Consider the following 16,499-nt stretch of genomic DNA (forward strand, 5'->3'; position numbering starts at 1 on the left):
TTCCTGTCTCATTAATGACTCGATTTAAACAGGTAATACCTAAACCAGATGCACATACATAACTATGATCAGAAATTTCATATGCAACCAAATAATTTAAAGTAATGTGATTATAAATATACTTTAAATTCTTTTCTTATGTTTTACTAGATATGAAAGAAATCTGAGGTGGCTTACTAAAATACCTACTCTGAAGAGGAATAAAATAAAGAGATAAGAAAACCAAGGAAAGGAGGAAAAAAGTATAGTGATAGAGTAAAGCCAAAGACAAAACGCCTTAGTGTCCTCTTCTTTTAAATGAATAGTAGTATCTATCTTATTCTGCTGTTGGTAAGATTAAAAAAAAAAAAAAAAGGAAACAGTTAACAAAACCAAAAGACAACTGACAGAATGGGAGAAGATATTTGCAAACAACATATCAGATAAAGGGCTAGTATCCAAAATCTATAAAGAACTCATGAAACTCAACACCCAAGGAACAAATAATCCAATCAAGAAATGGGCAGAGGACATGAACAGACATTTCTGCAAAGAACACATACAGAGGGCCAACAGACACATGAAAAAATGCTCCACATCACTCGACCATCAGGGAATACAAATCAAAACCACAATGAGATTCCACCTCACACCAGTCAGAATGGCTCAAATTAACAAGTCAGGAAATGATAGATGTTGGAGAGGATGTGGAGAAAGGGAAATCCTCCTACACTGTTGGTGGGAATGCAAGCTGGTGCAGCCACTCTGGAAAACAGCATGGAGGTTCCTCAAAAAGTTGAAAATAGAGCTACCTTACATCCCAGCAATTGCACTACTGGGTATTTACCCTTAAGATATAAGTGTAGTGATCCAAAGCAGCACATGCACCCGAATGTTTATAGCAGCAATGCCTACAATAGCCAAACTATGGAAAGAACCTAGATGTCCATCAACAGATGAATGGATAGAGAAGATGTGAGATATGTATGTATATATATATATATATATATATATATATATATATATATATAATGGAATACTATGCAGCCATCAAAAGGAATGAAATCTTGCCATTTGCAACGACATGGATGGAACTAGAGAGTATTATGCTTAGCGAAATAAGTCAGTCAGAGAAAGACAACTATCATATGATCTCTCTGATATGAGGAAGTTGAGATGCAACGTGAGGGGTTTGGGGGGTAGGAAAAGAATCAATGAAACAAGATGGGATTGGGAGGGAGACAAACCATAAGAAACTCTTAATCTCACAAAACAAACTGAGGGTTGCTGGGGGGAGGGAGGTAGGGAGAGGGTGGTGGGGTTATGGACATTGGGGAAGGTATGTGCTATGGTTGGTAAGTGCTGTGAAGTGTGTAAACCTGGTGATTCACAGACCTGTACCCCTGGGGCTAATAATACATTATATGTTTATAAAAAAAAAAAAAAAAACTTAAAAAAAAGGAAAGTGCTTAGAATAAATGGTGTTTGGTCTATTTAATTGGACGAGCATCCAAAAAATGCTAGATAATATTTTTGTTATTGAATGGACATGAAAGCGACACATTTCATTTACTAGAGTTAAATCACAGTTTGAGTTCTGAGCATTCTAGGGGCCCAAGCAAAAAAGAAAACACAATTTCAAGATTCGCATGGGCCACATAGAGAGATAAATTTCTCAGAAGATACAACTTTTCTGGTCCTGATATCTGAGAGAAATTTATTTCAGGGTCTTCACAAGGGGGTTATTTGTGAGGTAGAAAACAGTATCTTATAAAAGAAACAAACAATATTGAGAACTTACGACATGCTGCGCATTTCACTAAGACCTCTGCATTATCTCAGGTAAATCTCAAAATGATACTCTGAGGTACGTCCATTCTTCTTTTACAGAGTAAAGGGGGCTAAACACATAGCTTGGTAGCAACAGAGTCAGGATTAGAACCCAGGCCATATGCCTCCAAAGCCTGTGCCCTTTACCACTATCTCCATAGAAATTGTTTTCCGCAATGCAAACTGGTGGCATAACACAAGCCGAGATTCAGTAAAAGGGGGCAACCCACTAACAAACCAGCCTGATTCAAGGATAACCTCTAGATTATAGAGGGGAAGGGATGGCCATACCCCTTTAGTACCCAGCGTGAATAACATTACTTCCAGGCAACTTTTAAATAACAATTTGAAAGAAGAGCCTTTGATATTGTAATCTTCCAGAACCTGGAGATCAGATATTTCATATGCCAAATAAAGGCCAAACTATATGCTTTAATGATTAGTTAAGCATTAAATGTTGACATAATTATTTTAAAAAACTCATTAGAAAAGAGGACAAGTAATATCATTGTGAAATAATAGAAAAAATATATATATATTAGTCTCTGCCCTATGTTCCTGGAAGAGTGCTTCCACTGGTCATTTTCTAAGTGATAAGAGCACTAGGATCATCTCTTGTTCAAATATTTTGTCTTTGATCCTGGCTCCTGACACAGACTCCTAAATCCTTTGGAATTTCCTGGATGATAGCAGTATCTTGCCGTCATCGTCTTCTTCTTCTTCTTCTTCTTTTTAAAGTTTTATTTATTTATTTGATAGACAGAGATCACAATTAGGCAGAGGGGGAGGCAGAGGTGGGGAGGGGGGAGAGGCTTTCCGCCAAGCAGAGAGCCAGACGTGGGGCTCAATCCCAGGACACTGAAATCATTACATGCATGGAAGGCAGAGGCTTAACCCACTGAGCCACCCAGGAGCCCCAGTATCTTGTCTTCTAATGAGACTTTGGGCAGACTCATGGAGGAAGACTGGTCATCAGAAAGACCAAGCCATGATTAGAACCTTGGAATTTTCTACCCTACTCTTCACTCTCCAGGGTAGGGAGAGAGGCTGGGCATGGAATTAGTGAACAATCATGGCTACATGATGAAATCTCCATTAAAAATCCCAAAAGTACAGGGTTTGGAGACCCTCTGAGTTGGTGAACACATGGAGATGGTAGGAGAGTGGTGGGCTTGGAGAGAGCAGAGAAGCTCTGTGCCCTTTTCCCACACACCTTGCCCTACTCATCTCTTTCACCTGGATGTTCATCTGTATTCCTTATCATATCTTTTTATAATAAACCAGTAGACAGTAAGTAGATCATTTCCTTGAGTTCTGTTGAGCTGCTCTAGCAAATTAATCCAACTGAAAAGAGGAATCATGGGAATTTCCAATTTAAACCAATTGTTCAGAAACACAGGTCTGGACAGCTTAAGTGGGGAAGGAATGGGGAGCGGTCTTATGGGACTGAGCTCTTAACCCATGAGATCTGATGCTATAACCAGGTAGAGAGTGGAAAAACTGAGTTAAATTGTAGGACACCCAGCTGGTGTCCTACACCAGTTGCAGAACTGTTTGGCGTGGGGGAGAAAACACACACACCGGGTATCAGAAGTGTTGTGAATGTGATAAGCATGTGAGAGCAAAGAAGAGACACACAGGAATAAGAGTGGGTTTTTCCTACTCAACTGTACACACAATAATGATCATTAATACTCATTAAATATTTAGTAAACATCAACCAGGCATTATTCTCAGCGGCATATACATTTATATATAAACTCCTATTCATATGTTTTATGAACACATGTTCGTATTTATGAGGACCAAATGAGTATACATTTACATGATCATCAGTATGGAATTCGTAAAATGAGGAAACTGGGATACAAGAGGTTAAACAACCTGCCCAGGATCATTCAGCCAGAAAGGAAAAGAGGTAGGATCCGAACACTGGAATTCTGGCTCCAAAACCCAGGTTCTTAATCTTCAAATCATGACTCTCTGTACAACAGTGGAAAGCTGAGATCACTTGCTGATTCACTGTAAGACTCGTTTGTATTAAGCAAACTGTTGCTGGGGACGCAGTTTCTGTCCTCAAGCTGTATGCAGTTTAATGAGACACACAAAGATGTAAACAGATTATAATACATGTGCTAGGAGCTGCAATACAGGTAGGTGCCTTCACGGTGCTTCTGGGAGTTTAGAGGAGTGGTGGAGACGGGCAGGGGCAAGTAAGGGCAGCTTATAGGCAGAAGTATAGAGAGGACCCCTTCTCTTCTAATTTTATCTCTTCTAAAATAATAGAGATTTTACTGATCCAGCCCAGCCTTCTTAAGTGGTCTTTGGTTGATTTTGGTTTTAAATGTAAAAGCAAAAGCTGCTTATGTTACATCAAGTAGCTAAGTTGTCAAATATATTTTATAAATTTGAGGCAACTTATTTATTGTTTTGGTGCTGAGACTAAATTTACGTTATTTGTTAACTTTTTCTTATCATTCTGCAAGGTAAAAGCAATATGACAATTTCACAAGAGAGCAGCTTCCTGTGATTTTGTAATTCTAGAAGGGGTGACCTAGTCACAGAATCACATTTAACATTTTTATGATGAAAAGTAGAATCAGCTAAATCTTAAAGAATGTAACCAACCTTTCATACTTTTAATAGTTGTCTCCTTTGTTGGAACAGGAACTGCCTCTTTTTTTTGTTTCTCGGTGTCTCTCTGGATGAAAGACTCCTCTAGTGCCCATAAAACCAAATCACATAAGGAAAGGATCGTGGTCCCATCTTTAGTATATACTTTGGAGGCTGCCCTGGTGAGACCAAGTTGCTTCGTGCATTCTGTAAGAAGCTAAATAACACAGATTGTAAGGAATTGATGAGACAAGAAGAGTGATAGGGCTGGGGAATAATCGTGAAGAGCTTATTATTTTAGAAATTTGAGAAAATCCATTAATTTGCAAAAATAGAAAGCTAAATAATGACAGACTTGATCTTTGATTAGAGACAATTTTTGGTATCAGACTGTCCTACATAATTTCACAAAATTAGTCCACTCAAATTGTGAAGATAAGCTCCAAAAATTTAGCACAGCAGATGAGTATCATCTGAGTATTTACTCCCTAAGAAGTGTTCAACTTAGAGATCCACTTTCAACTTTGTTGCTTTATAAGGCATAAAACTGTAGCACTTCATATGGATGAACCAGCTTAAAATAAATGAGTAGTTGACTTTCAAACCCAAACTAACACATATTCTTAGTTTCATTTTGCAGATAGGGAAACAGGCTGAGAGGTTGACATTTTTGTCCAAGACTCCACAAGCCAGCTGTGGTGCTCCGGGTGAATCCTGGAGTTGCTAACTTTTGGGATTTGTTTAGTTCACTGAACAATATCTTAATAAAAAGGCTATTTGCATTCAGAAGACAAATAGAACCAGTAAGTGTGTATGTGTGTGTTTTCAAGGAAGTCTCCAGGGTATGTCCATATCACATTCAATTTTGCTTATAAAATACGCTGTTAAAGGCATTGGTCAGAATGTATAGACAAGATAATCACCAAACAAAGAAGGACAAAGCTGGGTTTGGACCTTTTGAGCTCTACGACAGAAACCGTTCCTTCCTAACACAACTCTTGCTTCTCTGATTTGAGAATGAAATGAAACAACCTGTCAACAAATAAGTGCTCAGATTTTACAAATGATAAATGAGGCGGCAGCTCTTAGAAATATTCAGATGACATACAGCCTGAAGCTGGAATGGGAAGGAAGGTGAAAAGGGGAGGGGGGCATTCTCTCTATCACACAAGTGAAGAAAATCTGGTAGCTCCCCCCCCCCCACTGCTTTTATGTATCTTTGCTCTGGAACCAATCTAAAAATCATATTCTAGTTTCCCTTCTTTCTAAGTCTGTATCCAAAGAAATACAATAAAAAAGAATATCTTTAAGAAAGCAGAGATATAAAAAAAAAAAAAAAAAAAGAAAGAAAGAAAAAAGAAAACAGAGATCTTGATCTCATTAGCCTAAATTGGTGAAACTGACCAGGGACATTTATCATTCAATCCCACTGCTTTTTTTTTTCTTGTCAGAAGAGTCACTATTATCTTTACCTTGGAGGATACAAGAAATGTTTAAGTTATAGTCACTTACTGTGGGGAATGTTCCAGCCACAATTAACTTCCCATTCCGATATCCACCTCCGTTTTTGTATGCAATTATTTTCACTGCCTTCTGGTGCGTAGCTGCTGTACCACTACGAGGTACAACTTGGGTGCAGGTCTTCCTCCGCAAAGATAACAGGCGTTCTTCATAATAATTTAGCGTTTTCTCAGCCTCATAAGAAGACAAATCAGCCTGATCAAAAACAAAAACGAGAAAGCACAAAGGTCTACTCAAGCTTTTACTTTTAGTTTTTGTTGTTCTGTTATGTTTCAGTCCCTTCATTTAAGAAACACGTGCATGCACCTGGGTGTGGTATCTAGATTTTGAGATGCTCACTCTGCATGTTGTAGGTATTGGATACCGCAGTGGGAAGAACATTGGTTCAGAACTCAGTTTTCTTCCCAGCCCTGTCACTGAGTCTCTAGGTGACTTTAGGCCTCTGGCTTGTGTTTCTGGTCTTCTCCTGTTTTCCACTCTGCCTTCTCCTGTGATAGGAGCTGCGGGAAAAGCATGCCGGGGCCAGAGAAAGCCTGGCCTTGAAGTAATGGGCTGCTGGCACGACAGATAATCTCTTCCTCTTTAACCCGAGGATAATGCCACCCTGTGGTGGCAGATACTGATGAATGGGGAGGGGAATGAGTGCAGTCCTAATCTACATGATAATTAGGGTGGTGGACACCACACTTCCCCTTTCCCTTTCCCTCTACTCAGGATGCTGCTTTGAAGGAAAAACGCTGTCTGAGATGCTTTAACACTGAGGATTCTTTCCTAACAGCTCACCAGCACCTCCTTAACCCCACCATCACTAAAGCCAAGACAACTGCCTTTAGACTTCTCCAGAGGACTGACTTCTTTTCACCTTCAGAGTTACTGTTGCACTTAAAATTTATTGCAACTGTTCTGTCCCCTCCAGACCCTTTCCACACTGCACTGTGTATCCAGTTTAGGGGACTGAGGAGAAAGATCTGGAAATGGAGACAGCAAGCCCTGGAGAGCACACCAAGTTGGAAGGTTCCTCTTTAGGAACTGCTCCTTTTTATATAAGTGTGTAAGTCCCTTTAGCACATCCTACTCTAAACTTGAAGGAGAGGACTTTTCAAATGGTGTCATTTTAAATTAAGATTGCAGGAAAGTGGCAGGGATTTTTTTTTTCCTCCATGAGCTATAAATAGTATTAGACATGGATGCATGAATTCAGGCACCCAACCTGAACAGCCATTAACAGCACGTCAAATTCCTCCTGAAATGTTCCATGCTAGTAAAAATAAGTTTGCCCTGTGAGTATAGGCAAGAAAGCTGGTCCACTGTGTAAAGATTTGCAGTTACTTCCTCATCTAAAAGCAACACAGAGAGCAGTGGAAGGTGTTAGTAGATGATTAAAGCCACAGAAGTGCCCAATTAACTTCAAAGACTGTATCGAACTATTAATAGACAAGGTATTTTAAATTACAATGGACCAGAGGAAATCAATGCAGGTGGAATGGTAAAGGGGCATCAGAGGAAGATGAATTGGATGGGTGCGGGTGAACTTGAGTGCAAGGCAGATAATGAATGCATCGAAGTTTCCAAAGTGATGCCACGCACGTATTAGCAAAGCTCAGGTCATTACGTACCCCTGCCACACTGATGACCTTGAAAGGCCCTCGTGAGAACTGCTTCTGGGTCGTGGAGCCTGAGGCACAGAGGAAGGGCAGCCCTGGAAGCAACTGTTGGAGCCCCTTCTCTGCTCTCATGGATCGCCCACATGCTAAGCAGAGCATTGTTTTTTTCTTTCCAGTCGGTGCAAGATAGTAGTATCCCTAAAAAAAGGAATAAAGATGGTTTTATGTAGGTACATCCAAATGATGACAGCATTTTTGAAGAATATTTGCAATACAAATAGAGCACTTTATTAATCCCCAAATGCTAAATTTGAGACCTCAACATGAATGCATCATTTTACTCCCTACTAATTATATTTTTTTAAAAGCATACTTCCAATTCTGTTGACTGAAAAAGGCTGGAGGCTGTGACAGTTCAACAGTAATTAGTATAACTTATGTCAAGGAACGGGGTTTCCTGGAGGAATGGTCAGTTCCAATTTGGGGGCAAGAAATGTATAAGAAGAGCAAGTGATGTCTTGTGGTGCCTGGAAAGAAAAGAAGCCATCCAAGAGTAAGGAAACATTTTAAAAAGACACAAGAACCAACAAGATGAAGGAGCCTCCACTGGCCCAAAGTGGGACAATTTGGGGACAGCAAAAAGAATGATAACCAAAATACTTTGGATGTTGTTGAAAATATAAAATCCCATGAGCTTATAATGATGCTAAAAATACTTGTAAGTAAACTGGCACCAATTTATAACTTGGAAAAACTGGTCATTAGAAAGTGTGGCCAATTATTTGCAGAGATGGCCACAAGAAAACCGCTCCATCCTGGTTTGCATGGCCTTCTGACATGTGACTCTGCTCCTCCTCCAATCAAGAAATATTTCTCCTTTTGTCCTTTCTTTGAATCTGAGCAAGGCCATGTGACTTGTTTTGGCCATAGCAGCATTAGTAAATGTGAGGCAAGCAGATGTATAAGACTTGCTTGCACACTAGAGGTTGCTCTTTTGGCTGCAATGGGAACACTGAGAACACCATGTGAACAAACTTGAGCTAGCGCCATCCAGTCCCCACAGAACCACCAAACTACTGACATACCACCAAATGACCACAAATTAGGGTCACGTTACTGACCCCGGGCAAGACCAGCAGAGTGGCCCCACTGAGTCCAGCTCAAATTTTTGGCCCACAGAATAAAAAAAGTGGTTCTTGATTGAAGCCACTAAGTTTTCAGGTGGTTTATTGTACCACAATAGATAAATGAATGGATAGAAAGAATTAACATTCATCTTACCATCCTTTAAGAATCATATTTTTGGGTAGTCAAATACCTAGCTGAAGAAGATGAACCTCATTGAAGTTCTTCCTTACATTAAGAGTTTAGTTAATGAATGTTGGGGGGAAATGATAGACTTAGACAAAATTGACTCCACGGAAACTCCTAATGAAATAATTGATCCAAATAAAGATCACCAAAGAGTAACACCAGATGAAAGGTCATTGGGAGATTTGCTAAATGTGAGGTTAGGTTCTACTCGTGCCCACTGATACCCATTATCACTAAGAATGGAAAATCCAGACATTGTATTCTTGCATAAGTGATCAATATGAAATAACCTTGAGCCCATGAAGATTCTTGTCAAAAAAATGCTAATCATAAATCTAATTACTACTCTAGTATTAAATTTCTTTTACAGAAATTATGGGGGCTAGAAAAATAAATTTTAAAATGCCATTAAGAAGTAAATAGACAAATCCAAACAGTATGCATTCTATAAGACAATTCTAGAATCAACAACTAAGTATCATATGAGGACCTTGCTTGAATCCTGGTTCACATCAACCATTCATAAGAAGACTTTCTTAAAGAACCTCAGAAATTTGCTTAAAAACAGGATACTTGGAGCACCTGGGTGGCTCAGTGGGTTAAAGCCTCTGCCTTCGGCTCAGGTCATGATCCCAAGGTCCTGGGATTGAGTCCCACATCAGACTCTCTGCTCAGCGGGGAGCCTGCTTCCTCCTCTCTCTCTGCCTGCCTCTCTGCCTACTTGTAATCTCTGTCTGTCAAATAAATAAATAAAAATCTTTAAAAAAAAGAAAAAGAAAAAGAACAGGATACTTGATTGATGGCCAAAGGATTATTGTTAATTTCATTAGGTGTCATAATGGTATAATGATTATGTAAGAAAATGTTCAAATTTTTTAGATGTATACTCTTAAGTTTAAGGTGGAATGGGACCATGTCTGGGGTTTGTAAAGATTGCAAAACCTTTATAATAGTTGAATTTGGATGAAAAGTATATTAGGATTCATTATACTATTCTATTTTTCATTATACTATTTCTATTTTTAGTATATCTTGTTATACTATATTCTAGTGTACTATTCTGTACTATACTATCCTGGTCTATGCATGAAAATTTCCATAATAAAATTTTAAAGTACTTTTATATAGATTCTCCAATTTGCTTTCGTCCTCACAAAGCTAAAACTTAAATACAGCCAGAGTTATTATCATTCGCAATCAATTTACAGATGAGAAAACAAAAACTCCAAGAGGGAAGTTTTCACTTAAGGATACTCCAGTAGTACATGGCAGAACTGAAATATAAAACTGACATTTGATTCCAAGTTCTTGGCTTTTTTACCTTTCTCATATTGCTTCAAGTACTCCCTATAAGTATGTAGAGCTACCTCAATTCAAAGCCAACATTTATATGACACTTTTGAAAATGTAATTCTTAAATTTCACTATGGATTTCTCTATATGCACATACAATTTCCATTTTTCTACACATTACATAAAGGCAGAAAATTAAAATATCCTTGTTTGGATGAAACTGAATGAATATTATGGGCAGAATCATTTCTACAGAAAAGCATGTACTTCATGATGAATTGCATGCCAATGATTTTCCTTATTATACTATAGAAGCCTATTGAAAAGTATCCAGAAAATGTATTTTTCATTCATTAAAACATCAGTCCCCATGACCCGGGGTGCTACAGGCTTGATGATCTCTGAATTGCTTTATTTTGGCAACTCTGCATACACACAATGTAAACCAGAGTTTTGATTAATTCGTTCACATTTAATATTGTTTTGAAACTGCTGATGGAAATAAAAAGGCAATACATTTGGGGAGCTTCCAGGTTAACTATGCCTGTAGAATGCAAACAGAGTTTAAAAGTTCAGTAAGTCAGTCCCTGGTATCAAGAATACCAGGCAATTGATTTGACTAATTATTTTCTCTATAAAATTTTCCTTGATTTATTGAAATGAGTAACTTGATCTGTTCATTTGGCCTTATAGATATATAGTCTATTACATGGGGTTAGTCTGATCAATAATGACCATTGTCATTGTATAGTAGGTAAGGTGGTTATGAATAAATTATTGTGTCCTCATCATATTTATTATTTGAATGAGATACTATGTATGAAAATTACTAAGACTTATCAGTATATAACATACAGTAGCTATCTAAAATATAATATTTACTTCATATTAGTTTCCTTTTTCTAAATTATCCCTTAGGATGTGGTCTAGAAAAAGAGTTTTTACCCTACATCCAAAATGAATTTAAGGGGGAGTCTATAAACTTCCTAAAACTTACACTAAAGTGTTTGTGTATACACGTGCATTTTCGGGGGAAAAGAAGAAGTTTGTATCTCTAAAAAAGTTAAGGATGAATCACTGGCCTAGAGCCTTTGTACAACGAGCAATTTCCTTCCTCTCCAGGTCCAGGAGAGGTTTTTAATCTATGTATCCTAGACTTGATATATTACTGTACTCTTCAGATTAATCATATTAACTTGTATCAGATAGGCTATCATTTAACTATTGAGAAAGTAAAATTATAATCTTTTAGAACAAGTAATTGTTAGAAACTGGGAAGTTGTATTTTGGTTAGCATAAGAAGAACATCTTGATTATATGGTTAAAAAAAGGCACTAGTTTTAAAATCATTGAGACCTAAACTCTAGGTCTCCTTTCTTTCCATTTTTATTATAAAATATTTCAATCATACAAAAAATAGTACAGTATAGTGATACCCCATGAACCCACACTCAGATTCTACAATTACTATCTGTGAGTTAATAAAAGTTAACAAAAATTATCTAAATTTTATCTAGATTTACTAAAATGCAACCAGGTTTTAAAGGCTTGTAGGGAAAAATACCCCAAAATTCACAAGATGGCTACTAAATAAAATTAACTAATAATTGGATTGTTGTGGTCCAGGAAGAAATTGAGGAGTTTGTTGTTGTTGTTGTTGTTGTTTTATAATTAAAAAAATTTTTTTAATTCTTTATTTTAGTTCAATTTAGTTAACATATACTGTATTATTGGTTTCAGGGGTAGAATGTAGTGATTCATCAGTTGCGTATAACGTCCAATGTTCATTACATCAACTGTCTTCCTTAATGCCCAACACCCAATTACCCCTTCACCTCACCCACCTCCCCTTCAGCAACGCTCAGTTTGTTTCCTTGAGTTCAGCATCTTCTGTTTTGCCTCCCTATTTTCATCTTGTTTTTTTCCCTTCCCTTCCCCTATGTTCATCTGTTTTGTTTCTTAAATTCCTCATATAAGTGAAATCATATGGTATTTGTCTTTCTCTGACTGACTAATTTCACTTAGCGTAATACCTTCTATTTCCATCCATGTCATTGCAAATGGCAAGATTTTATTATTTTTGATGGCTGAGTAATATTCCATTGTGTGGAATGCAGCGGGGGGGGTGTGTCTATACACACACATACGGATATATCTCACATGTTATTTTTCCATTCGTCAATGGTCATCTGGGCTCTTTCCATATTTTGACTTACTATGGGCATCACTTTTATAAACATTGGGGTGCATGTGCCTCTTCAAATCACCATGTTTGTATCCTTTGGATAAATACCTAGTAGTGCAATTACTGGGTCATAGGGTAGATCTATTTCTAACTTTTTTGAGGAATCTCTATACTGTTTTCCAAAGTGACTGCACCAGTTTGCATTCCCATCAACAGTGTAAGAGGGTTCCCCCTTTTCCCCATTCTCATCAACATCTGTTTTTTCCTGATTTGTTAATTGAGTAGTTTCCAGGTGATGAAATAAGAGTATTGTGATTGGTGGCTAAAGACCAAAAGTTATTGATGAAGCCACTGAAAGTGACAACCGTGTTCAAGTTTTAAAAAAACGACCTTAGAAGTCCATTTCAGTCTCTGATTAAAGAACTCATTTTGCGGGGCGCCTGGGTGGCTCAGTGGGTTAAGTCGCTGCCTTCGGCTCAGGTCATGATCTCAGAGTCCTGGGATCGAGCCCCGCATCGGGCTCTCTGCTCAGCGGGGGGCCTGCTTCCTCCTCTCTCTCTGCCTGCCTCTCTGCCTGCTTGTGATCTCTGTCAAATAAATAAATAAAATCTTAAAAAAAAAAAAAGAACTCATTTTGCAAACAGAGCCAGTTTATACTGCATAGGAGTCATGCTGATGTATCTTCTAAGCTGCACTCTTATTAGTAAGAAAAATGACAGCAAATGGCCTTCAAGAATTATCTTGAAGAAAGTAAGTTGCATGTATGATTTTAGGATGAGTTCAGAGTAAACCTAGTATGCCAACTATCTGATGTGTGGCACTGTAACCAACATAGTCATGCTCTGCCTATTCTGGTTAAGAAAAAGTACACAAAATAGTTTTTTAAACATTTCTAACAAAATTGTCAAGTAGAAGAATCTGGTCCTTAAACTATTAACCTTTTCTTAAGCAGAACACCAAAATGTCCGCTGAGACCTCTGTTCCAGTATTGCCCCACACCTTTCATGCCACCACCCTCCAAAACCCAGCCTGCATTCTATCATCTATTCATCTATCTCTATAACTACGGCCTTCTTTTCTTTCCCACCAGCTGGACAGTTCCTCCTTTCCTGTGTCTTTCAATAAAAACATGAGTTGTGTAATCCCAGAAAGTTTCAATCATATACCAAAGTAGGATACAACCCCCTTTACCCTTCACCCAGCTTCAACAATTATCAACCATGACCAATCCTGTTTGATCTGCTTCCCCAACCCACTTCTAATTCCTACCCTAGATTACTTTGAAGCAACTCCCAGGCATCATATCATTTAGGTATGTACCACGAAAAGATAAAAATTCTTTTATTGTAACTGTAATATCACCTCTGAAATTAACCATGATACTACCTTAATATAGTAAAATATTTAGTCAGTATTCAAATTTCTATAATCATCTCTCTCTCCTCTTAAAATTTGTTTGAAACAGAGTCAAAATCAGTTCAATACATTAAAATTGGTTTCTATACTTCTTAAATTTTTATTATTAATTTCCATGTTCTTCTATAACTCTTTCTTTTTTCCTTTATTGTAATTTATTTTATGTATTAGGATTTTGATGACTACATGGTTTTTGTGTCATTTACCATGTTCCTTTATCTCCTATATTTCCAGTAAATTATTAGTTAGAATGAAAAACTTGATTAAATTCCAGTTACATTTTTGGGGGGAGGAACACTTCATAAGTGGTACTACGTACTTCCATCAAACGGCATATATTATCTGTTGTGTTTCTGTAATGTAGTAGAAACTGGTAACCACTATCTAGATCAATTAATTTAATAAAGTTTACAACATAGTGGCTCCAAATTTTTTCATACCTTATTCAACTATTAGCTGGGATATTCCTATGAAGTGAAACTTCTCACCTACTATTTTGTTATTCTAAGATATAGATCATAAAGTAAGGGGAAAAAATGCCTGGTTCTTCATTTTCAAGCTCTCAAAGTAACTAATTGATTCCTTAGCATCATCTTATTGTGATCAATGAACTATTGTTGTTCTTGTTTAACATAAGAATGAACATATGGATTTAAACATATTTGATGTATATCAATCCACCATATTCAGTAGTCTTACTGATGCTTAAATTGTTTTGTCTTTGAACTGGGACCCTTTTCAAGCTGACTTGATTCCTTTAGTGATGACCTTAGTCTCTGACAGCATATTTGTTTACTGGTAGGAGTTCGTAGACAAAACTAAAAGGGGTTGGGGGAGAGGATAGCATAGTCTAAACCAAAGACATGCAAAATGGTATGGTAAATTTGGGCAAATACAAATTATTTAGTAGAGCCAGGGAATTTGAGGTGAAGGAGAAGAGGCAGCTATTTAGGGAAGTCTGAGAAGCAAAGAGGATAGAGAATCTTGTAGTGTACATTATGAGATTTCTACAGGCCAACAGTAATCAACAACAGCAAGGTAGTTGGACATATAGACCCACAAATACCTTAGGTATTTGTAAAGTATGAAACAATTCCTTATGAATAAAGACTACAGGTCTACATTTGAAAAATTATTTCCTCTAAAAATCAAAATATAGATATTCAAATGTAGACCTATGCGTGGTAAAATGTAATACAGTTAAAGTCACTTACAATCATGTGCACCTTAATATGCTTTTTGGAGTCAAGTGATATCTAGTATGGCAGGCACATAAATGCTTATCCTTATTCATGAGTGTTTGATGAAATTCTGATGGACAAAAGGTGGTGCTGATGATAGGGAGCCATTGAAACAATATAAGCAGAGGGTAATACCAAAATTCCTTCATTATTTCCTAGCCAAAATTACAGAGTGTAAGCGATTTCATTCACAAATCAGTGTTTAATTTGTGTGAATATAAGGTTTTCTAGGAAAAAAAAGAAGTCCTACATTTATTAAACTATTCCATTTTCTCCTATTTTTCTTTTATCCTTAGTAGAAAAGGATCACTTACTGGTTGATCAACGTTTTCCTCTTTAATCACAGAGGATGTACAAATACCAGCATAATTTGCTGCTGTGATCTCCTTGTCCAGTGCAGTGCTATGAAAGGCCACAAAAGCTTTGCTATCGTCCACACAATTCCACTTTTGATTGGATGTCCCATTGTTATATGGTTTGTATTTCTGAAAAAAGGATAAAATATGGAGTCAAACAGACAGGAGAGTTTATGATTTGATTATAGCTGTTGCATAAATTCAGAAAGTATAGATAATTACTCATAATTCTATGCAGTAATAACCATTATTTATATTTGATGATTACATGTGCCATATTTTTTATATTTCTAAATATGCATCCTTTGATTTACAAATATGAAATCACAAAATGCAAATAATTTGGTAAATGCATTAGTTTTTTTAAATAAGAATATCCCATGAAACTTTTCCTAACGTTTTTAAAGGATATATCCTATTTGATCTTAGTGATGTTTCTATTTTACCAATCACCAATAAACATATAGATTGTTCCTCAAATTGTCCTTATTATAAGCAAAAAAGCAATGAATAATCATATAAATAAGTTTTCATGTAAATCCATGAAAAATTCTTTAGAACAAACTCCTCAAGTACAATTGCTGATAAAATAACATGATCATTTTAAAATATTACGAGATATCATATTAAGCTTTCTCATATCAAAATGATTTCTAGAGAGGTTATTCTAATTTACACTTACACCAATAGTATATGATACAGCCTGTTTTCCTCACATTCTTGCCCAAACAAATTTAATTAATGAAAAAATAGTGTCTTGTTGCTATTTTATGTTTCCCTGATTATTGAGATGATTTTTTAAAAATATGAGTACAAACAGTTTTATATGTAACAGAAACAGCACATTTATTCTATTATAAAACTCGGCTCAAGCATAAGTAAAGAAAAGAGTAGTTTCAATTTTAGAGAATTTAAACTAGTAGATTAGTTCCAACTAAAATTATCATGACACCTAAAGGAACTTTATAATGAATAGCATTCACTTTACCAAGGAGAGATTGATAGTAAAGAGGAAAATAAATGGGTCTTCAGAATTGATTTAATAGGTCAGACAATAGAGGATCCCTCAGAGGCATGGAAAACAAAGACTATGTTTCAAGGAACAGAGAGTGGGGGGGTGTAGTAACATTAACCTAACACGACTCAT

The 16,499-nt window shown here is 36.8% G+C and overlaps 1 protein-coding gene across 3 annotated transcripts in view; it reads right to left on the reverse strand.

Moving 5' to 3' along the window:
* Positions 1-16,499, reverse strand: part of LOC309873363 (doublecortin domain-containing protein 1-like) — a 232,498-nt gene that overhangs the window by 74,243 nt on the left and 141,756 nt on the right. For 2 of the 3 annotated variants that reach the window (XR_014316312.1, XM_082748857.1), the window contains exons 14-17: positions 15,311-15,481; positions 7,560-7,745; positions 5,935-6,138; positions 4,438-4,639 (exon numbers count right to left, since the gene is read on the reverse strand). Coding sequence is in view for 2 of the 3 variants with exons in the window: in XM_082748857.1 (XP_082604983.1) it covers positions 4,438-4,639; positions 5,935-6,138; positions 7,560-7,745; positions 15,311-15,481 (763 nt within the window). In the remaining variant the exon portion in view is untranslated. The remainder of the gene's footprint in view (positions 1-4,437; positions 4,640-5,934; positions 6,139-7,559; positions 7,746-15,310; positions 15,482-16,499) is intronic. The other variant, XM_082748858.1, reaches the window with a different exon arrangement.

This window comes from Mustela nivalis (genome assembly GCF_964662115.1).
Source record: "Mustela nivalis genome assembly, chromosome: 9".
Classification (NCBI taxonomy): domain Eukaryota; kingdom Metazoa; phylum Chordata; class Mammalia; order Carnivora; family Mustelidae; genus Mustela; species Mustela nivalis.